Here is a 23,569-nt window from a genome sequence, read left to right as displayed (position 1 = left end):
TGCGTTCTTCTGGATTTTTTTGTTGTTATTCAGTCTCTCACTGTTTAAATAAACCTACCATTAAAATTATAGACTGGTAATTTCTTTGTAAGTGGGCAAACATACAAAATCAGCAAGGGATCAAATACTTTTTTCCCCCACTGTACATGACTCTGAGTCTGTGTTCTCCACATCACTCTGTATAGACAAACGTCAAACTAAAATCCAACAAGGCATGTGTGGGTGAAGAGGGTGACTGTTTCTTGATGGCTCCACTGTCAATGTAAAAACTAAGCACAAACAAACATGTATTTTTTTGCATGTGCAATACATTATACATTGGCACCGCCGATGGACTAAAGATTTACATTTCTCTCTGATAATCTGTGAGAGTTCACAGTGCGTTCTCATCCCCCACTGTGAAGGAAAGAGTCTTCAGCTCCATGTTGGAACTCATGACGTCAGAGGTCGCCAGATAAAGAGGGACATCTGTTCTGCATGTGTGGTTCAGAGGGAGGTCGTCTACAGGCCGACAGAGCACAGAAAACCGCTGAGAAGTATAAAGAGTAAACTGTTATTATCGAACATGAGATGGGTGACAAATAACAGCTCGTATATATGGGAGAAAGAAAACAACTTAAATTAAGGATCTGAAATAGCAGACACAACTGAAAACGTATTCTGTGTTTACATAAGTTTCAAGTTGTCGATTACAATTATTTACACTACATGATAAGAAATATTGTATGTTAAGAATTGAATTGACAGCCCCAACATGTTTGTGTCATATTTGTGTAGCTTGACGAATCACTATTACTGTCATGGTCGTGATAATGAACGGACCAAGGCGCAGCATGTGTTGAGTTCCACATCTTTATTTGCAGTGAAAACTTAAACAATAAACATACAATGAACGTGAACTATGTGGTGCTGACTGCACTCACACAAAACAATACCTCACAAACGCAGGTGAGAAAAGGACCACATTAAATATGATCCCCAATTAGAGGCAACGATAATCAGCTGCCTCCAATTGGGAACCATACAAAAACACCAACATAGAAATATAATACTAGAACACCCCCTAGTCACGCTCTGACCTACTGCACCATAGAGAACCCCAAGGGCTCTCTATGGTCAGGGCGTGACAATTACTGACATATCCAACTGGTTTAAGTTCTGTTCTGTGTGGAAGGACCACCAGAGGGCAGGCTGGGCTCACGGATAGTAGCCCAACAAGGCATGTGAGACAAGGTAACCAGAGGCAATTAAGCACAGCTGATGGTACTAATGACCTATTGTCTTTTCCCTACAAGAGAGAGGAGGGAACCAGCAAGAAGGGGAAAAAACCTATCTCTGGAAGATGACTACCAAGAGAGAGAAGCTAACCATGAAGAACCATTAAGATGGTGACAAACCTGTGACATTTGTTATAGTTTAAAGATAATTGTATTGTGTTCCTGTTTGATCTGGAGAAGAAGATGTATGGTTTTCCTTGGGAGATTTTCATTGATTATGTTGGAGTGTTTGTATTGACCAAAATCCCTCAATAGAGAACTGTGTTCAATCAAGAACCTACTCCTGACTCGTTTATTCCACCTTTCCGCTTTAGAGTGACGCCAATTTACTTGGTCCGATCACATCTGTTACAGTTTTGGATCTTAATTTGACCCTGCTTCTCACAGCAGGAAAATAATCTTGCAGGATCATATTAGGAGCACACGTGAAAGATTATGACTATAAACTAGTCTAACCTAAACTAGACAAGACTGTCTAAAGATGTTGAAATGTATTGACTTGAGCTCACCTGGTGCAGGGTTCCATTGCCGTTGGCCATTTTGTAGACCATCCATAGCGGGATGAAGGAAAGGGAGATAGTGGCAACGAACCAGCCAATGATGTTAGCCCAGACAGGATAAACATATGTGTTGCTGAACTTCAATGGTGAGTACTTGACTATGGAGAAGATGAAGGTAGCCTATGGTTTGGGAGAGAAAAGAAACTCATTACAAAACAAAATTAACATTCACGCTCTCAACATAGAGATCTGACATGAGGCAAGACCGTGTGCGTGTTAGAGAGAGAAGCAGAAAGAGAGATACAGAGAGTGAGGTGTACGGAAAGAGAGAAGACAGTGAGACAGTGTTTTGATTTACTAGGATCCCCATTAGCAGACGCCAATGGAGACAGCTAGTCTTACTGGGCTCTGACACGTAACGAAAAAGACATTACAGACAAAAGACTTTACAATTTACATACATTTAAAAACATTAAGATGTAGTGTGTGTGTGTGAATCTATCAGCTACACATACATGTCAGTACATACACACAACAAGTGGGGAGAGGCATTGTGCCGTGAGGTGCTACTTTGTTTTTTGAAACCAGGTTTGTTGTTCACTTGCGCTATATAAGATTGAAGGGAGTTCCATGCACTCATGGCTCTGTATAATACTGTACGTTTCCTTGAATTTGTTCTGGACCTGGAGACTGTGAAAAGACCCTTGGCGGCATGTCTGGTGGGGTAAGTGTGTATGTCAGCGCTGTGTGCTGTATGAATAATTGAATAACAGACGTTTTTAACCATTTCAAATTATTATTACTCAATTCTATAGTTTGGGTAACACCAGTGATTTAAGTAAGAAGGTAATGTCATCTAAAACAGTAATCTGTTTCCATTACTGTCACGCTCTGACCTAGGAGAGCTGTGTTTTCTCTGTTTAGTTAGGTCAGGGTGTGATAGGTGGGTGGGCATTCTATGTTTTGTTTTCTATGTTTTGCCCGGGTATGGTTTCCAATCAGAGGCAGCTGTCTATCGTTGTCTCTGATTGAAAGCCATACTTAGACAGCCTGTTTTTCCTTTTGTTTTTTCGTGGGATCTTGTTTTTGTGCAGCTGTGTGTGAGCAACCCCAGAACGTCACGTTTGTTTCAGTTTCACCTGTTTATTGTTTTTGTTCAAGTTCACAAATAAAATATGTGGAACTACCAGCACGCTGCGCCTTGGCTAATTTATGACGGGGAATACGAAGACAGCACTCGTGACAATTACGTGGAACAGTGTCCAAAATGTAAGTAGATCCAAGTAAATGTTTGATGAATTAATGGTGAACAAATTAAATCATGCTAATATAACTTGTCTGTGTAAGCAGTATATAAGAGAGCCAATGGGACTGCCCCGGCAGAGCTCCCGACCGGCCTGTACTATGGTGCACTACGTTTGTTGGAACCTCTCCAGCTTGCTAATAATAAATAATTATTCATTTAATATTGACTTCAGGTGTCCCTGGTGTTGAATTTCCACGACAGTTGACTAGGCATACAATTTGGAATTACCAACACATTAATGTTTCTTATAAAAACAAGAAGTGATGCTGGCATGCATAGTATTAATATTGGCCCTCTGATTACTGAATCCTTACTGTGCACACTGTCGGAGTGATGTAAAGCCAGCAGTACTTCATCAAAGGCAGAGGTCTGTAGCCAATCATATCACTGATGTTACCATAGAAACGTTCAGCACCTGTAGTTCAAGGGGGGCACGTCACAAAAAGTCACAAATCACCATGTCACCATTGGTTGAATTCCCTATTGCCTTCAGACAGATGGCGTTATTCTAAAGTGAGTACATTGCTATGACCTATAGGCAGTGTACAACTCACCATAGACCCAGGCAATGCAGACAGACTGGCAAATGGCCAGCAGTAGCAGGGTGGTCCCACTGCACACATGGTGGTCTAGCAGCTGGAGCAGGTACATCCCTCCCTGGAGTAAAAAAAAAACCTTGTCATGACTTCACCCACACCTAACACAACACTTCAACATACCCAAAGTTTATTTTTCTCTCCACATTTTGTTACGTTACAGCTTTAATCTAAAATGTATTAAAATAAAACAAATCCTCATTAAACTACACAAAATACCACATAATGACAAAGTGAAAACAGGTTTAGACATTTTTGCTAATTTATTAAAATAAAAACAGAAATATCTTATTTACATAAGGATTCAGACCCTCAATGTTTCCATTGATCATCCTTGAGATGTTTCTACAACTTGATTGGAGTCCACCTGTTGTAAATTCAATTGATTGGACATGATTTGGAAAGGCACACACCTGTCTATATAAGGTCTCACAGTTGACAGTGCAAAAACCAAGCCATGAGGTCAAAGGTTGTCCATAGAGCTCCGAGACAGGATTGTTTCAAAAGCACAGATCTGGGAAGGGTACCAACACACTTCTGGAGTATTGAAAGTTCCGAAGAACACAGTGGCCTCCATTGTTCTTAAATGGAACAAATTTGGAACCACCAAGACACTTTCTAGAGATGGCCGCCTGACCAAACTGAACAATTGGGGGAGAGCTCAAGAGTTCCTCTGTGGAGGTGGGAGAACCTTCCAGAAGGACAACCTTCTCTGCAGCACTCGACCAATCAGGCCTTTATGGTAGAGTGGCCAGACGGAAGCCACTCCTCAGTAAAAAGGCACATGACAGCCTGCTTGGAGTTTGCCAAAAGGCACATAAAGGACTCTGACCATGAGAAACAAGATTCTCTGGTCTGATGAAACCAAGATTGAACTCTTTGGCCTGAATGCCAAGAGTCACGTCTGGAGGAAACCTGGCACCATCCCTACGGTCAAGCATGGTGGTGGCAGCATCATGCTGTGGAGATGTTTTTCAGCGGCAAGGAGTGGGAGCCTAGTCAGGATCGAGGGAAAGATGAACAGAGCAAAGTACAGAGAGACCCTTTGATGTAAACCTGTTCCAGAGCGCTCAGGACCCTAAGCACACAGCCAAGACAATGCAGGAGTGGCTTCCGGAAAGGTGTCCGAATGTCCTTGAGTGACCCAGCCAGAGCCCGGACTTGAACACGATCGAATATCTCTGGAGACCTGAAAATAGCTGTGCAGCAATGGTCCACATCCAACCTGACAGAGCTTGTGAGGATCTGCAGAGAAGAATGTGAGAAACTCCCCAAATACAGGTGTCCAAGCTTGTAGTGTCATACCCAAGAAGACTCAAGGCTGTAATCGCTGCCAAAGGTGCTTCAACAAAGTACTGAGTAAAGTGTCTGAATACTTACTGTACGTAAATGTGATATTTCCGTTTTTTAATTTTTTTTTATTAATTTGTACAATTTCTAAAAACCTGTTTTTGATTTGTCACTATGGGGTATTGTGTGTCGATTGATGAGGGGGAAAAAACTATTTAATCAATTTTAGAATAAGGCTGTAACATAACAAAATGTGGAACAAGTCAAGGGACTTGAATACTTTGCGAATGCATTGTACCTATACACACTTATAGTCACTACTCCCAAACCTTACATACCAACAAACAACATGTGTGGGTGTATGCATACAGCTTGGGCAAGTTCAGGAACATGACCTGACAAGGGCCTGTATCTTGGATCAGTTTATGATCCCTAGATCAGCACTCCTTCTCTGAGACGCTTTATGAATCCGACCCCTGGTAAAACACTGGGCACTAGTCATAGACTAACAGTATGGGTAATGCATTGGTCTCTTACCTCTGTGACCAGGGCAAGTCCCAGTATGAAGCATGTTGTGCAGATAGCCAGCAACAGCAGCTCTCTCCTGAACTCACGGCGCAGAAAGTTAGGGAACAGATCCACAACAGATGTCATCAAACATTCCAGCCCAACAAACTAGAGGGAGAGGGGAGAAAGAGAGGGAGAGCGAGATTAGATGTATAGTTTGAGTTTATGTCCATTAGGGTTATGGTGAATTCCATTTCAATTCAGGACATAAACTTCAATGTTCTCATTGAAAAATGTAAACACATTGAAATAAAGTACAATTGGAGTTGACTTCATTCCTGAATTGAAACGGAATTTATGCCCAGACCTGTTAAGCCATGTTTGACAAACAGTTGACAATGACTAAGTTTATGTTGTTAGAAAAATCTTAAGTGTGCATGAGAGAAAGAGTGACACTTACCTGGCTATCCAGACCCAGAAGGATGATCATGATGAAGAAACAGGCAGACCAGATCTGAGGCATGGGCATCATGGCTACTGCTCGAGGATACACAATAAATGCCAGCCCAGGACCTGTACAAAGATAGGCATACTGACTGAGTACACTGACTGAGTACACTCAATCACTGCACACTGTGCAATTTGTGTCCCTACAGTGCACGCTGACTACACATAAGTGCACACACTGACTGAACACATGGACTAAACCTGACCTCACTCTTGGCTGGCCTCGCTCAGCATGTACATGTAACGTACATATGCATGTAGGCATGCTCACTAGGGATGAATGGCGGGAACCCGGTTGCCAAGATTTACAGAGATTAACCACCCAAAACCATTTCCTTCTCCTGGAAAAAATAACAGAGAGAAACTGGTAAATTATAATTATTTATATGAACAGCATGACGTGAAATTGAACTGTTAAAATATACGCAATGTCTAAATCTGGCTTCTCTACGGCCTTCTCTCTGCTTAACGCATGATGAATCATCAACGCTCAGGTTGGGGACAGACAGCCTATCTCAGTATGGAACGCCGTTCACAATGCATGTAGACCTATCATGTCATCATGGTAACTTTTTTTCTTGTGACAGGTAGCCTATGATACAGTAATATAATGCATAATAAGCTTCTAATGTATAGCCTCTGTCTCTGGTGCAATACGTACGCACCTGTGCTCCGCTGGCCTCTCTCCTTAAAAAATGCTCCTTAGCTCTTGGAGTCCCATGCAGGAAAAGCTAGACTAGAATAGCTTGCTGCACATACTTTTTTTGTTGCATTTCTTGTACTAACAGAATATTCGAAGAGGGACACAAGCTCTTGTTTGCTGAATGTTAAATACAGCAGCCAATAGAACTCTTGGGTAGTTTGAAAGAAGAGGGAAACCGCAATGGCAGTAGGCTATAATTTTCTTATTCAGACCCATAACCATTCAATCTTTGTGAAGAGAAGTGAAAACCTTCTGCATCTAACTCTAGTCCTATATTATTCAAGGATGTCATTAGAATGATGCAGATAAGGACAACAAAACGTATTTCATTTAACTGTTGAAAGCAAGGAAGGTATGAAGCTACACTAGAGAGAGAAAAAGGAGGTCGGCTAATAACATTGGAGGAAATATTATGAAAGGTCAGCCTACTAATTATACAAATAGGCCCTATTATATTTCAACATTTAAATAAAATTCGCTAGTCTATACTTGTAACTTTGGAGGCTGCATGAGCTGCACCAGAATCGCATGTTCTTTCCTTTCTTTTTCATGGTTTTAAACGAGGTGCGTAATTCCAGTCCATATAATACAGTATAATACAATACAGTACAGTAATACAGTTCACCCTAAAAAAAATCAGCCTACTGGAGCTTGTTAGATTTTTTTACCCAAGAGAGCATATAGCTAGCTACATCTATGGGCTTTTATGTTTTTTTAATGTTTTTTCTGGGCTTAATGTGCAGTAGCCAATATATCATATACAGTATGTATTGGATAATGGCACAATCATTTGGCCTTTTTTGGGCTTGGGCTCATGAAATTTATTTAATGTAGGGCTCATGAAATGTATTTAATGTATGGCTCATCAGGCTCAGGTAGCACAAGAATAAAATGTTTGATCAAAGCTCTAATCAAAGGGCTCCTGAGTAGTGCAGTGGTCTAAGGCACTGCATCGCAGTGCTAGATGCGTCACTACAGACCCTGGTTCGATCCCAGGCTGTATCACAACCGGCCGTGATCGGGAGTCCCATAGGGCGGCGCAAAATTCGCCCAGCATCGTCCGGGTTAGGGAAGGGTATGGCTGGAGGGGTTTACTTGGTTCATCATGCTCTAGAGACTCCTTGTTTTGGGCAGGCCGCCTGCAGGCTGACTTAGGTCATCAGGTGAACAGTGTTTCCTCCGACACATTGGTGTGTCTGGCTTCTGGGTTAAGCAGGCAGGTGTTAAGAAGTGTGGTTTGGCGGGTCATGTTTCGGAGGACGCACGACTCAACCTTCACCTCTCGAGCTTGTTGGGGAGTTTCAGCTATGAGACAAGATCGAAATTGCGGAGAAAATCTATACACATTACCCCAAAATGACGAAATCAAAAACAGGAAATATCACATTTACATATGTATTCAGACCCTTTACTCTGTACTTTGTTAGGCATCTTTGGTAGTGATTACAGCCTTGAGTGTTCTTGGGTATGACCCTACAAGCTTGGCATACCTGTATTTGGGGAGTTTCTCCCATTATTCTCTGCAGTTCCTCTCAAGCTCTGTCAGGTTGGATGTGGAGTGTCGCTGCACAGCTATTTTCAGGTCTCTCCAGAGATGTTCGATCGGGTTCATGTCCGGGCTCTGGCTGGGCCACTCAAGGACATTCAGAGACTTGTCCCAAAGCCACTCTTGCATTGTCTTGGCTGTGTGCTTAGTGCCATTGTCATGCTAGAAGATGAATCTTCATCTGAGGTCCTGAGCGCTCTGGAGCAGGTTTTCATCGAGGATCTCTCTGTACTTTGCTCCATCTTTGCCTCAATCCTGAAAAGTCTCCCAGTCCCTGCCGCTGAAAAACATCCCCACAGCATGATGCCAAAGAGTTTAATATTGGTTTCATCAGACCAGAGAATCTTGTTTCTCATGGTCTGAGAGTCTTTAGGTGCCTTTTGGCAAACTAAAAGGGGGCTATCATGTGCCTTTTACTGAGGAGTGGCTTCCATCTGGCCACTCTACCATAAAGGCCTGGTTGGTAGAGTGCTACAGAGAAGGTTGTCCTTCTGGAAGGTTCTCCCATCTCCACGGAGGAATTCTAAAGCTCTGTCAAAGTGACCATCGGGTTCTTGGTCACCTCCCTGACCAAGGCACTTCTCCCCCGATTGCTCAGTTTGGATGGGCGGCCAGCTCTAGGAAGAGTCTTGGTGGTTCCAAACTTGTTCCATTTAAGAATGATGGAGGCCACTGTGTTCTTGGGGACCTTCAATGCTGCAGAAATGTTTTGGTACCCTTCCCCAGATCTTTGCCTCGACACAATCCCGTCTCGGAGCTCTACGGACAATTCCTTCGACCTCATGGCTAAGTTTTTGCTCTGACATGCACTGTCAACTGTGAGACCTTCTATAGATAGGTGTGTGCCTTTCCAAATCATATCCGATCAATTGAATTTACCACAGGAGGACTCCAATGAAGTTGTAGAAACATCTCAAGGACGATCAATGGAAACAGGATGCACGTTAGCTCAATTTCGAGTCTCATAGCAAAGGGTCTGTTTCCATTTTAGAATATGGCTGTAACGTAACAAAATGTGGAAAAAGTCAAGGTGTCTGAATTCTTTCCGAAGGCACTGCATATGCTTTGTAATGCTTTTGAATTACACTTCCGGTTTTCGAGGGAAATACCTTGGAGAAAAGTGATTTATTCTCGGGATGGAACATTTGGAAAATAACGGGAAATATTTAACTCTAATGGGCACACACAAATGGACAAATTTTTTGTTAACTGTATTGCGGATGTAATATCCTCAGATATTATATACTTTATGTCCAATTGTTACACAAATGGCTCAGTAAACAAACACATATGTGACCCGTTTCAGGAAGCTAGGCATATGTCGCACGTCACTACTTCACAGGAGAGGCATTTGAACGTAATTATTTTTGGGTTATTTATCAAAATGCATTTTTTGGCAGAACTACCTTTTGGAACATGTGAACTTTCATGTGCCTTAATAACAAACCTGAATGCCATCTGTAAATACAAATAAAATGTTTAAATTACGAGCCTAGTTGGTTTAGCCATGGAAAAAGCCAGGAACCTTCCCACTAGCCTGATTGCCTGAGATAATGGATTGGCTGGACATGCTGAGAGATGAGTTCGGATTGGTCTGCCATGTAGCATGCTTCTGTCTATAACATGAGCTGCTCAGAATGTGTAGATAATCCTTGCTACCGTGGCTTTTTTGTAAGAGCTACATTTTCAGATATTATACGTTTCTAATTTTGCCAGAAAGTCACTTTAATTTCAAGTTAAAGCGTACTGTTCGCTAACTAGCGAACATAGCTCGCTGGCTCGCTAGCTAACGTTACGTGTATGATCTGTGTAGTCATTTTATTTGTATCTCAGAAATCCATTTGCATCGCTAGTTATAGCCTAATGTTAGCTAGCTAGCTAACATTGGACCGAGTTGGTTAGCTTTAGCTACTTGCAGATTTATACTACAGCATTTCATGCATGGTGGCTATCTATGACAGTCAGTATATCTAGTAGTATGGGTTTATGGTTTATTCTTTAGCTAGCTAGCGAGCTAGCTACATGACCCATCAAGTTAGCCAGGTGTGTCTGGGACATGATTACGGCCATCTATTGTATTTCATGAACATGCGTATGTGTCTAGACAATAGTGTCCCATCCAGTTAGCTAGATGTGGCTGGGGGGTGTCTATAGCAATTATTTATGACACATCAAGCATCTTCTAATAATGATAAAATATTGAAACAATATTTTTATCTGGACACTTTCTATTTTTGATATTGCTACAATGCATATATGCAAGTAACAATTTCACTGTACCTTTTATACTTTCTGTATCCTGTGCATGTGACAAATAAACTTTGATTTTGTTTGATATAGTGTGTGTTTACTAGAAACGATAATGTGAAGAACAATATGACCTGCACCAAAGTCATATTAGGATTTAGGCCAAGGAAGAGAGAGAGTGCATTTTTACCTGGAGTTTTTCCTTATTGTAGGCTCTTACTTTCACCACTTTTAGTCTTGAATCTTTGGTTGTTTACTACACTACCTTACTCACTCTGTTTAGCACATGGCCTCACATTTGAATCCTTAAAGAGATGGGTGGGGCTAAGGCTTAAGAGGGTGTGAACGATGCTGAATAGGTGTAGACAAAGAAGAGCTCTCCAGTAGGTGAAGCAAAATATTCAAGGAGCATTTTCTCAAAAGTGGGGTTACAAATGAATCTACTTTCAAAGCAGAATTACTTTCCCATTGTTCCTCAACTGTAGTGTATGATATGCCATTTTGTAGCTCTGAGTTTCTAACCATTTCAAATGTTGCTACATAAGACCGAATCGAGGTGGTCGGTCACATATAGAAAACAAATAAACTTTTTTTATTTAAGAAGATTACTTACTATAAGAAGTTTTCAGTCATTGTGGATTAACTTTTACGGCATTATGATCTTCTATGAAATAATGTCAAACATTCTAATGGTAAAATCCATCTCTCTTGTCTGTTACAGTATCAACGTTTACCTGACTCAGCCACCTCTTCAATGGACACCCCCTGTTCATAGGTCATGAAGCCCAAAACAGAGAAGATTGCGAAGCCTGACACAATGCTGGTGCCACTGTTTAGAAGACACAGGTAAAAACAGTCCCTGGGGAAAAAAATACAAAATTACATGTTAGGGGAAATAGTGATCTATCTTTGGCCTGGAGATACTTTATAACTTGCGAGTGATTCCCAAAGTCTCTTAATCCTATACATCTGCAGTCTTTCTTTTTAATCAGTGTCAAGCAGTCAGACTGGGGGGTGGGTTTCACTGACACTCCGGAGACCATAGAGTTGGAAAGAGGGCACACCCCTTATCTTTGTATGTATTGCTTCTGTGAGAGCACGGGCAGCTCTAAGGTTGGTGGTGCCACCTGTAGTGCAGGAATGTTTGCTCAGGAGTATAAGTCATTGGCTGATCCCTCCTACTGACCTGTGATCCCTCATAGGAAGTCCCAACCGGTTGACTACTTTAAAATGCTGAAATACTTCAATGGTGCTGCCCATGCTAAAAAAAAGTCAGGTTTGTGGCATGTGTGTCCTCTATACATCCCTATGCCAATGACTCACTTGTAGCAGTCGTTGTTGTAACCGTTGTAGCTGCCCAGGGATGTGAGAAAGCCCAAGCTGATAGCATAGGAGAAGAAAATCTGTGTGCCTGCATCCATCCACACCTTAGATGAGATGAATAGCACATTACACATAGCATTAAATTCATGGAGATATTATGATTCGTGTGTGTGTGTGTGTGTGTGTGTGTGTGTGTGCGCTGAGCCGGCAAAAGGCTTGACGTCGAAAGTCTGGGTGACGCCACCAAACGGCAACACCTCCAGTCTGTTCTCAGTGCAAAACTGCCCAAAGAATATGAGGATACTGAAACACAGTGGAGCATGATCAAGTCCACCATCCTCAACACCTGCAAGAACACCCTAATGATGAGAAGGACTCAGAAATTGAACATTAACACCAAGCGGAGAACCTCCTGCGCCTGGCAGAGCGACATCAACTGCAGAGCCAGAAGAGAAGCTCACGCCAGGGGGAAGAAGGAACTAAAGAACGCCGGGTAAGGGAACTAAAGAACAAATGGACAGAAAAGGCCCTGGAGATCCAGCAACTGGCAGACTCTGGAGATTCCGGAGGCTTTTTCGACTCCATGAAGGTGGTATGTGGACCCAGTTACCGCGGCCTAAACCCAATCCGCTCCAAAGGTGGTCTAAAGCTGTTAAAGGATGATGAATCCATCCAATCCCGTTGGAAAGACTACTTCAAAGAACTCCTCAACAGAAAAACAATGGTTGAGAGGGCAGTTGAGAGTGAAGGACAAAGGAGGACATAGGTTAACCACCCAGCCTGCAGGAGGTGCAAGATGCCATCAGGAAGATGAGGAACAACAAGGCCGCTGGTCCTGATAGGATTCTGGCAGAAATCCTAAAGGAAGGTGGGCCAGATCTCCTAGATCACGTACAGTACATGCCTTGCTCTTCAAGATCTGGGACAAGGAGGAAATCCCTGCAGAACTCAGGGACACCCTAATTGTCACAATTGTTTGGTGGACATGAGGGAGGCATCTCCCTCATGTCCACCACCAGAAAAACACTTTCCCGCATACTGGGCAACTGACTCCTTTCCCTGTCAGAAGACATTTTCCCAGAATGTCAGTGTGGCTTTCGCCCAACAGAGACACCATGGACATGATTTTTCACTGCGTGGCAACTGCAAGAAGCAACCACTGTATAGACCTTACAAAAGCCGTTGACACTGTGAACCATCATGCTGATTATGTTTAAAAAAAAAATTGGCTGCCCTGATAAATTCACCAGAATACTGCAACTGCTGTATGACATGTCAGCAACAGTGCTCAGTAACAGTGGCACTGAAACGGAACCCTTCAAGGTTTAACTTGACAAAAACAGGGCAGCATCATTGCACCCACCGTTTTCTCTAACTTCATCGCTGTCATCCTCCACCTCACAGGCCAAAATCTGCCTCAGTGAGTCCAAATCCTGTACAGAATAGACGGCAACCTTACAGGCCCAATGCAGTAGTTCTTTTTACTGTATATCAATATCAAATAATTTCTGGGTAACAATTAAGTACCTTACTGTAATAGTTTTCAATTAAAATTGACAAAAATAGATTTCTTAGCAAAAAGCTATTTCTCAAGCAAGAATTTTGCTAGGACTGTCTGGGAGTGGTCTGAGTGAGGAAGGGGGGAACTTAATATGATCTGTTATTTGCATAGACATATGGAACCCTCTTTGTCATTGGTCTATTAACCATCACCATGCAAATCGAAACTGACGCCCATTCAAACAGGCATCAGAAGGTCCTGTGTAGTATGTATTGTATTTTCAACCAGCAACTACCAGGAAATAACACTGATACAACACTTAATACACCACCATCTAAGCTGTGCCAGTGGAGCATTCTCAAGACAAGCGCACAAACACCAGTTTCCTGGAGGTGGCCCGAACATGAAGAGCATCACCACCCCTCAAAACCAACTCAGATGGACTGACCATTTTGTCAGGATGCCCAACTCCTGCCTCCAGAAAACAGGTGCTGTACTCACAACTAAACTAAGGAAAGAGTGCCCCTGGCGGACAAAATAAGCGGTACGGGGATAACATCAAAACAAACCTCAAAAAGTGCCACATAGACATATTCAAGCTGGGAGGACACTGTAAAAAGACAGGTCGACATGGAGGAAAACTCTTCATGAGGGAGAAGCACTTATGAAGATCTTCGCCGTGCAGCATATGACAAGCGGCAACTTCGAAAGAAGAAACTTTCCATCAAGGAGGCCCAAACACCATCCACCACCACTACTCAACCTTGCCCACACAGCACCAAAATGTGCGGCTCCCGGATTGGCATTTTCAGCCATCTGAAGACCCACAAGCAGAATCCACCAGGAGAACAATCAAACTCGACCCCGAGTGATCGCCGGTGATGATGATGATTATAATGATGTTGTGTGTGTTTCTGTGTGCGTGTGTGTCAAGCCATGTACTGTAGGTCTACCTGTGGGTCTGTGAGGCGAGAGATGTCAGGGTAAATGTAAAACATGATGCCATCTATGGCCCCAGGCAGAGTGACACCGCGAATCAGCAGGATCAGGAGCATGGCATATGGGAATGTGGCCGTAAAGTAAGCAGCCTGACAGGAGAGAGAACAGAAATAACTTAGTACATTGTAATCTAATCAACCCTGTCAGTTTGTAGAGGGAGTTATGGTCATATTGAATTGGTGGAGACTATATGGAGTCAGAGTGAAGTCATTGTGTTAGACAATAAGTCATAATGTGCACTATTATAGATAAACTTACGGATATGTACAATGCTGTGCCAAGAAATCCTTACAAAATTAACACAACCGCAGACAACACAGACTTCTATGAAAGACTTACCTGTTGATAGAAAAGCAGATATACTGTATAACTCGCAGAATACATTTTCTCGAAGAAAAAAGGCTCAACAACAAATCTCAGGATCTTTAACATTGAGGGGATATGGTTTTCTCAGTGACTTAAAGGGTGAGTTAAAACCCAGCAAACATGCCCACATCAGCCCATGTGGGCCCAATGCGGGTTAACATATTGGCCTTTTAGGCTGCCCACATTGGGCCATTGCGCCTTTGCTATTTAAAAGGAATGTATTTATTTATTACAATTTAGTTCAATGCACATATGGCATCATTTTCAATCCTTAAAAGGTATTTTTTAGGGAGCGAGATACATTGAACTCAGAAAGACAACCAAGTTGTTAATATCCTACATATATTTTTACAAAAGAAACTGTTTAGTTTCTCATATGTCACATGCACAGAAAATTGGGCATCACACAACAGAACACAAACTGGAACGACACATTCAGTTATGGTTGCCCAAAAATAATTACTTGCAAACCATGGCCCCAAATCTTCTAATGAGCCCCTCTTCTAGCATGGCTTGGTATTAAGTATTTTAGTATTTTATTAGGATTCCCATACGGAAGTCCAGAGAGGACATACAGTGCATTCAGAAAGTATTCAGACCCCTTGACTTTTTCCATATTTTGTTACATTACAGCCTTATTCTAAAAATGGATCAAATGTATTCATCTACACACAATACCCCATAATAACAAAGCAAAAACAGGATTTTAGACGTATTTTCAAATGTTTTAAAAATAAAAAACAGAAATACCTTATTTACAAAACGCAAAATCCCTTGTCATGTCGAGATGATTTATTTCATGATCACGACATAAAAAGCTGTTTTATCGAGGTCACAAGATCATTTTCTTAACAAAAGGTGTTTGGTCGAGATCGTGAGATTAACTCTATCAATAGGAGTAAACGCATTGATGATAGATTGACAATATGGCTAAGGCGGCAGAGACAACGGTGTATCAGGGCGTATGTTTTTATTGATTGCTACACTAAGGGTTGGTGCATTTAATGCTAACACCATGCCTTAATTTGTGTTTGGCAGTCATTATCCGTTTATAAATTAGAATGTTAGCACGCTAAAATGGCCCTTACCTCGAGCTAAGAGCTCTTGTGGCATCTAAGCCGTCATGGGGCATTTATGTTTTGTGGACAATGTAAATATTATCCACAAAACAATAAGTGTCCCTTCTAATTATATACATATCAGTTATGCAATCTAACAACCAGCATAAATAACAAGCTAGCTCGCAAGACTAGACAAGTGTCACGTCCTGGCCAGTATAAGGTTAATTGTTTGTGTAGTTTGGTCAGGGCGTGGCAGAGGGTATTTGTTTTATGTGGTTCGGGGTGGTGTGTTTTGGTGAAGGGTCATTTGGTTTAAGTATTCCGGGGTTTTTGGGCACTGTTTGGTTTTCAGTTATTCTATGTCTAGTCTAGTATGTCTGTTTCTATGTCTGGTTAATTGGGGTTGGGACTCTCAGTTGAAGGCAGGTGTTGTCTATCTGCCTTTGATTGAGAGTCCCATATATGAGGGTGTGTTTGTGTTTGTTATTTGTGGGTGATTGTGCTGTGTTGAGCTTTGCTTTGCAGACTGTCAGGTTATCGTTCGTTTTCTTGTTTGTTGTTTTTGTATTCGTGTTGATTTCATTAAATGTTCAAGATGAACTCTATCGACTCTGCTGCGTATTGGTCTACCTTTTCCGACGATGATTTCGTTATATCGTCAGAAGACGAAGATACATGTGACAGAATCACCCACCACTCAAGGACCAAGCAGCAGAGGAAGGAGCAGACGGCGTTCGAGTTGGACTGGCGGGAGAAGTGGACTTGGGAGGAAATTCTGGACGGGGCCGGACCTTGGCATCAGGCTGGGGATTATTTGGCTAGGCGAAGGAAGAGCCGGAAGCCAGCTACCCGTGGTTATATGGAGGAGCGTATGGGGTGGAGAGCGCTATGTTTCGCTGAGAAGCGCACTCTCTCACCCATACGCACGCACAGTCCGGTGCGAGTTATTCCAGCCCCTCGCAGGTGCCGTGCTAGAGCGGGCATCCAGCCTGGTAGGAGGATGCCTGCGCAGCGCATCTGGTCGCCGGTACGCCTCTGAGGACCAGGCTACCCAACTCCCGCTCTACGCACGGCTACCATCAGGCCCCTGCACAGCCCAGTCTGCCCTGTACGAGCACCCCGCTCGTACAGGGCTACTAGTTCCATCCAGCCAAGGTGGGTTGTGCAGGAGGTAAGATCTAGACCGGCTGTGCACCTCCATAGCCCTGGGTTTCCAGCTCCTGTCTCTCGTGCGGACCCGGAAGTGCGTCCACCCAGTCCGACTCGTCCTGTTCCCGCTCCCCGCACTAAACTGCAAGTGCGTAAGCCCAGCCTCGCCAGTCAACAGTCGTCGGAGCTGCCCGCCAGTCAACAGTCGTCGGAGCTGCCCGCCAGTCAACAGTCGTCGGAGCTGCCCGCCAGTCAACAGTCGTCGGAGCTGCCCGCCAGTCAACAGTCGCCGGAGCTGCCCGTCAGACTGCGCTGAACTGCCGGAGTGGTCAGACTGCGCTGAACTGCCGGAGTGGCCAGACTGCGCTGAACTGCCGGAGTGGCCAGACTGCGCTGAACTGCCGGAGTGGCCAGACTGCGCTGAACTGCCGGAGTGGCCAGACTGCGCTGAACTGCCGGAGTGGCCAGACTGCGCTGAACTGCCGGAGTGGCCAGACTGCGCTGAACTGCCGGAGTGGCCAGACTGCGCTGAACTGCCGGAGTGGCCAGACTGCGCTGAACTGCCGGAGTGGCCAGACTGCCCTGAACTGCCGGAGTGGCCAGACTGCCCTGAACTGCCGGAGTGGCCAGACTGCCCTGAACTGCCGGAGTGGCCAGACTGCCCTGAACTGCCGGAGTGGCCAGACTGCCCTGAACTGCCGGAGTGGCCAGACTGCGCTGAACTGCCGGAGTGGCCAGACTGCCCTGAACTGCCGGAGTGGCCAGACTGCCCTGAACTGCCGGAGTGGCCAGACTGCCCTGAACTGCCGGAGTGGCCAGACTGCCCTGAACTGCCGGAGTGGCCAGACTGCCCTGAACTGCCGGAGTGGCCAGACTGCCCAGAACTGCCGGAGTGGCCAGACTGCCCAGACTGTCCGGAGTGGCCAGACTGCCCAGACTGTCCCGAGTTGCCAGACTGCCCAGACTGTCCCGAGCTGCCAGACTGTCCCGAGCTGCCAGACTGCCCAGACAGCCTGGAACGGCCTGAGCCGGAGCCACCTCCTGATATAGGTGGGTTGGGGAGGGGGGGTGTAGCACAGTGCCGTCGTTGACGGCAGCCACCCTCCCTTCCCTCCCTGTAGTAAGGGGGAATTTTTCTTTTGGGTATTGTTTGGGGTTATTTTTTGTTAAGGTGCTTCCGGGGTAGCACCTTTAAGGGGGGGTACTGACACGTCCTGGCCAGTATAAGGTTAATTGTTTGTGTAGTTTGGTCAGGGCGTGGCAGAGGGTATTTGTTTTATGTGGTTCGGGGTGGTGTGTTTTGGTGAAGGGTCATTTGGTTTAAGTATTCCGGGGTTTTTGGGCACTGTTTGGTTTTCAGTTATTCTATGTCTAGTCTAGTATGTCTGTTTCTATGTCTGGTTAATTGGGGTTGGGACTCTCAGTTGAAGGCAGGTGTTGTCTATCTGCCTTTGATTGAGAGTCCCATATATGAGGGTGTGTTTGTGTTTGTTATTTGTGGGTGATTGTGCTGTGTTGAGCTTTGCTTTGCAGACTGTCAGTTTATCGTTCATTTTCTTGTTTGTTGTTTTTGTATTCGTGTTGATTTTATTAAATGTTCAAGATGAACTCTATCGGCTCTGCTGCGTATTGGTCTACCTTTTCCGACGATGATTTCGTTATTACGTCAGAAGACGAACATACATGTGACAACAAGTTAGCTGCATTGTTCCTTGCATGTGATTGACTATGGTCTTGGGGGCGGTACGCAGCCTGGGAGAAGGAGATGCCTGTCATGCATCGTTCAGGGCTTAAATGCCCCGTATTGCGATTAATGCAGCCACAGGGCTCCATGCTTGATGATGTAGTTATCGTGCACCTGATCAAATGAAAGGATGAATCGTGGTACTTTTGTTATGTCGTGATCATGAGATAAATGAGTTGTGAGCTCGACATAATGAGGGAACTTTTATTAGCATTTTTTATATGTTCTCTCTGGACATATGAACGCAGCCGCTACTCTACCTGGGTTCCACACAAAACATAAAACATGACATAATACAGAACATTAATAGACAATAACAACTTAAGGACAAAACTACATAGATTTCAAATAAGAATACTTACTTTCATACACTTACACAAAACCTCTGGAGATAATAACAGCTCAGCACAAAGCCACCTGAATTTAAAATCGGAATTCACACTTTCATGCACTTAAGTCTAACATTACATGCTTAATAACTTTACATTACACATACATACTCTTTTGATAATCGTAATATGTTTCAGATACCACCCAGTGGGTCTCTCATAGTGGGTCTCTCATAGTGGGTCTCTCATAGTGGGTCTCTCATAGTGGGTCTCTCATAGTGGGTCTCTCATGCTGTTGGAGTTGTTTATTAAAAAAGGAACAGACATTCACACTGGATTGGAGCTTTCCACACAGTGAATGGAGTACCATACATACGTCGCCTCGGCAATCGTGACAGCCTTCCCTTTTCATTATGTTTTACAGCCACCGCCAGACACAGTGTGTTCTCTCATGGTGATATGTAACTTAGTGGAGCTGAACAGAGTCTTAGTGGAGCTGAACAGAGTCTTAGTGGAGCTGACCACTCACACCAGGGCAGAGCCATTCATAAAAAGAACAGGGTCCGTGTTGGGCTGATATGGGATTGGTGCGGGCTAATCACTATCGGTTGGTGTGGGCTAGCCCGTGTTGGGTTGGTGTGGGCTTGGTGTGGGCTAGCCCGTGCCCACATAATACCCACATGGGGCTAAGTGGGTCATGTTTGCTGGGAAGGTACAAGCATGAGACTCAAGGACATCAGTTGCAGTTGTTATGTCTATCTGTTTTTGTACTGCACATACAAAATAGGTAGATAAGAAATACCCAGACCACATTCTAACCAGTAGATGTAGTAGTTACAATAGTGTGATGCTGCATGTCACACACAATGCCACTGTGGAAATAGAGTGGGGACGTTCATAGAGGTCAGTTAGTATTCATTGAGCCTCACCTTGCCTGTGGACTTAATTCCCTTCCAGACACAGAAGTAACAGATGACCCAGGTGAGAAGGAGACACAGCGCCAGCTCCCATCTGATGCTGCCCATCTCCTCGATCCCCCCAGAAATGTTCAGCACCCTGCGCCTGAGAGAGAGAGAGAGAGAGAGATGGTGAGAAGGTTTGGGAATCCTGCTCAACACGTCACATGCGTAAAGTAAGGGGGCTGCTTACTCCCAAAACTCCATGACTGGCAGTGTGGTATTCTGTCTTGATGTCAGGTTAGTGCTGTGATTCTGCTTGCTGTTGTCCATGCATGAGTCTAGGGCAGACAAGTTGATTTGGTACATGTAACACACATTGGAAACTGACAATTCAACTTTTTTGATTGATCCTCCTCATATCATGGTATAATATTGTAAGATATAGGTTGGTAAAAAGTACAATTTTAGTTCACAAACTTTAAGGCCTGGTATTAAATCGTCCTTGTTTTGGCAATAGTTAATGGTAATGAGATAACAAGTAAAGAAACATGTTTGTGGAATAAAATAACAGGGTACAACAGCTTAAACTTTAATAAACAAATGTAATAATCACAAAGGAATAGTCCACCAAATTCACTTTGGTTAACTTCCAGTTATGGCCCCTCTCTGTTGTTAATTAATGTTGTACACTGGTAACTCAAACTCTTTGACCCCTCCCCATGCTTCTTATGACCTCTCCCCATGCCTCATTCTATTTTATTTATTTTTATTTCACCTTTATTTAACTAGCCAAGTCAGTTAAGAACATATTCCTATTTACAATGTCTGCCTACCAAAAGGCAAAATGGCTCCTGCGGGGATGGGGGCTGGGAATAAAAAGAAAAATAAATGAAATAAAAAGAAAAATATAGGACAAAACACACACCACGACAAGAGAGACAACACAACACTACATAAAGAGAGACCTAAGACAACAACATAGCATGGCAGCAACACATGACAACAGCATGGTAGCAGCACAACATGACAACAACATGTTAGCAACGCAACATGGTAGCAGCACAAACGTTATTGGGCACAGACAACAGCACAAAGGGCAAGAAGGTAGAGACAACAATACATCACGCGAAACAGCCACAACTGTCAGTAAGAGTGTCCATGATTGAGTCTTTGAGTCTCTTACCAGTGTTCCACCAGTTTCCGCAGCTTGCCCAGGGTAGCTCTGCACTGAAGGAGGAGAAGAGATAGAAAAAGGCCCATGCCAAGATCACAATGTAGGTGATGGCACCGAATGAGATGACAAGGTTACAGGCGTAGCCCATACCTGTGGAAAATACCATGTTTTAGCATTCAGCACCATTTTAATACAGATTGTGAAAATCTTAATTGGTACATATATTAAATAAAAACATACAAGTAGATTAAATGTAGGGTTTAACTTGTCCAAAACCAACACTGAAGTTCGTGTGCTATACTTTCTAATGTTCATACGACGCATATAATAAGTTGTATGTCATTCATTGGGGTCCTGATTTGGGAAACCCGTGCATACGTTGGGCATTTTCTTGAGCACCGATGGGCCTTTGTGGATAAATTACAGAATAGTTAGGATAAAAAGATACAAGGCCAAAATGACTGGAGAGATGGACCAAACAATGACATGAAAATCTCCTGACATTTTCATTTTAAGAAATGTAGAACAGTAAGAAGATGATGCCATTCTAATAAACACTGCTAGTACTGGGGTGCAGCTAATCTGATCGGGTCTGTGCGTTCCGCCATGACGATGTATGACAATAGGTATTCGATGTTTCCCCATGCGCCAACATAAAAAGGTTTACCCTCAAATAGCGGACAAATCTTCCTCCAACATGTTATTCCTCCCTGGCTGGTGTATTGTCCAAGAGAAGTCTCCAGGAAGAATAGCGGGATCCCGCACGTCACCAAGAACAAAACATATGGAATGAAGAACACACCTGCCAGACACGAAAAAAATCAGGTAAATCAAGACATGAGCAAATGTCACTGTTAACGAAATTACGCACAGTGTATCAAATGCATTGCTCTAAAGCGATCTAATGACCGACTATTGGACAACATCAGAGTTTCACTGGTTTCCACTAGTTACCACAGCCACAAAGTCAAAATTGGCTAGGGCTCCCATAAAAACTCATGCAACTAAAATGTGCTTTTTGGTCTTAATTTAAGTTTAGGGTTAGGTTTAAAATCAGATTTGAAGAAGATAAATTGTAGAAATAAGCGGGGTTATGAATTTGTGGCTGTGGTAACTGGTGACGACCGTTTTCACTCACCCCCTCCGTTTTTGTAACACAAGTAAGGGAATCTCCACACGTTTCCAGGTCCAATTATAGCTCCCATCACCGTTAAAATATACTCGGCTTTACTCTCCCAGTTTCCCCTCGCTTCCAGCTCCTTTAGTTTTGCTTGGCCATTGGCTGTGCTGGGCATCATTTGCAGTTTGGGGTCTTTCTTCTCGTTGTAGTTCATGGTGGTGCCCGATACTTTTTGGGATGCGTAAGTAAAGTTTTCCTTGGATTTGAGAAGTTGTAGCTGACGTCGGCACGGTCGGAGGTCTATATAGACAGGATATATGTGTGTAAACAAAACCCACCAATCCTGTCCAAAATGGGGTCATGGGTGGGATTAGAGGAAAACTGTGCAGGACCAATCCTCATCATCTCAGGTGAGAGAGAGAGAGAGAGAGAGAGAGAGAGAGAGAGAGAGGAAGAGAGAGAGAGAGAGAGAGAGAGAGAGAGAGAGAGAGAGAGAGAGAGAGAGAGAGAGAGAGAGAGAGAGAGAGAGAGAGAGAGAGAGAGAGAGAGAGAGAGAGAGAGAGAGAGAGAGAGAGAGAGAGAGAGAGAGAGAGAGAGAGAGAGAGAGAGAGAGAGAGAGAGAGAGAGAGAGAGAGAGAGAGAGAGAGAGAGAGAGAGAGAGAGAGAGAGAGAGAGAGAGAGAGAGAGAGAGAGAGAGAGAGAGAGAGAGAGAGAGAGAGAGAGAGAGAGAGAGAGAGAGAGAGAGATGTGTGGTTTCGTAAACGTGTGCGAGTGAAAAGAGATAGGGCGAGTCATAAAGCCCACCTATTTCTACAATTTAACTTTTTGTTTTCATGCATTTATACGATATGGACAATTTTTACTTTGTGGCTGTGGTAAAGAGTGGGAACCGAGATTGAATGTCAGTTTATGTTTCTGGGAAACGATGTCACACACCCCAATATTGGCTATACACTCCAAATACACATTTGTATGTGCATGTTATGTGTATTCTGAGAGAATCACCGTATTTATATGTATTAGGGATCCGCATTAGCTGATGCCAAGGCAGCAGCTACTCTTCCTGGGGTCCAACCACATTAAAGCACTTACATAAAACAAAAGATAAAACAGTACATCCTATAGTATTATTACACCACTACATACAACAATATTACAATGTACGTGTGTGTAGAGTGCATATGTCTGGGCCTTTGTGTGTGTCTCTTCACAGTCTCCGCCGTTCCATAAGGTGTATGTCTTCAGGGGTATGCATATCTGTGTTGTTTGCTTGTGCACGGCTACAAACGCATTAGTAGACAACATTGGCAAATCTGTCCATTGTCTTATTATGCAATTTGCCATAAAAATGAGATATGTGATTCATTTTGATAAGCACATTTTTTTGTAAATAAATAACTATTTATTGTTTTATATAAATACATA

General features: G+C 43.5%; 1 protein-coding gene across 1 annotated transcript; it reads right to left on the bottom strand.

Moving 5' to 3' along the window:
* Window positions 1–373: 373 nt before the first annotated feature.
* On the bottom strand, window positions 374–22,416 carry LOC115149631 (sodium- and chloride-dependent GABA transporter 2-like). Its single transcript, XM_029692582.1, has 14 exons — window positions 22,163–22,416; window positions 21,692–21,826; window positions 21,034–21,174; window positions 20,101–20,188; window positions 19,881–20,013; window positions 14,257–14,391; window positions 11,803–11,906; window positions 11,214–11,338; window positions 5,937–6,049; window positions 5,507–5,644; window positions 3,638–3,740; window positions 3,398–3,498; window positions 1,787–1,957; window positions 374–529 (listed from the first exon to the last, which is right to left on the bottom strand). Exons 1-14 carry the CDS (start codon window positions 22,356–22,358, stop codon window positions 374–376), a joined length of 1,839 nt encoding a protein of 612 aa, XP_029548442.1. The 5' UTR covers window positions 22,359–22,416.
* Between the last annotated feature and the right edge of the window lie 1,153 nt (window positions 22,417–23,569).

This window comes from Salmo trutta, chromosome 15 (genome assembly GCF_901001165.1).
Source record: "Salmo trutta chromosome 15, fSalTru1.1, whole genome shotgun sequence".
Lineage (NCBI taxonomy): Eukaryota > Metazoa > Chordata > Actinopteri > Salmoniformes > Salmonidae > Salmo > Salmo trutta.
This window is presented reverse-complemented; position numbering and strand designations above follow the sequence as displayed.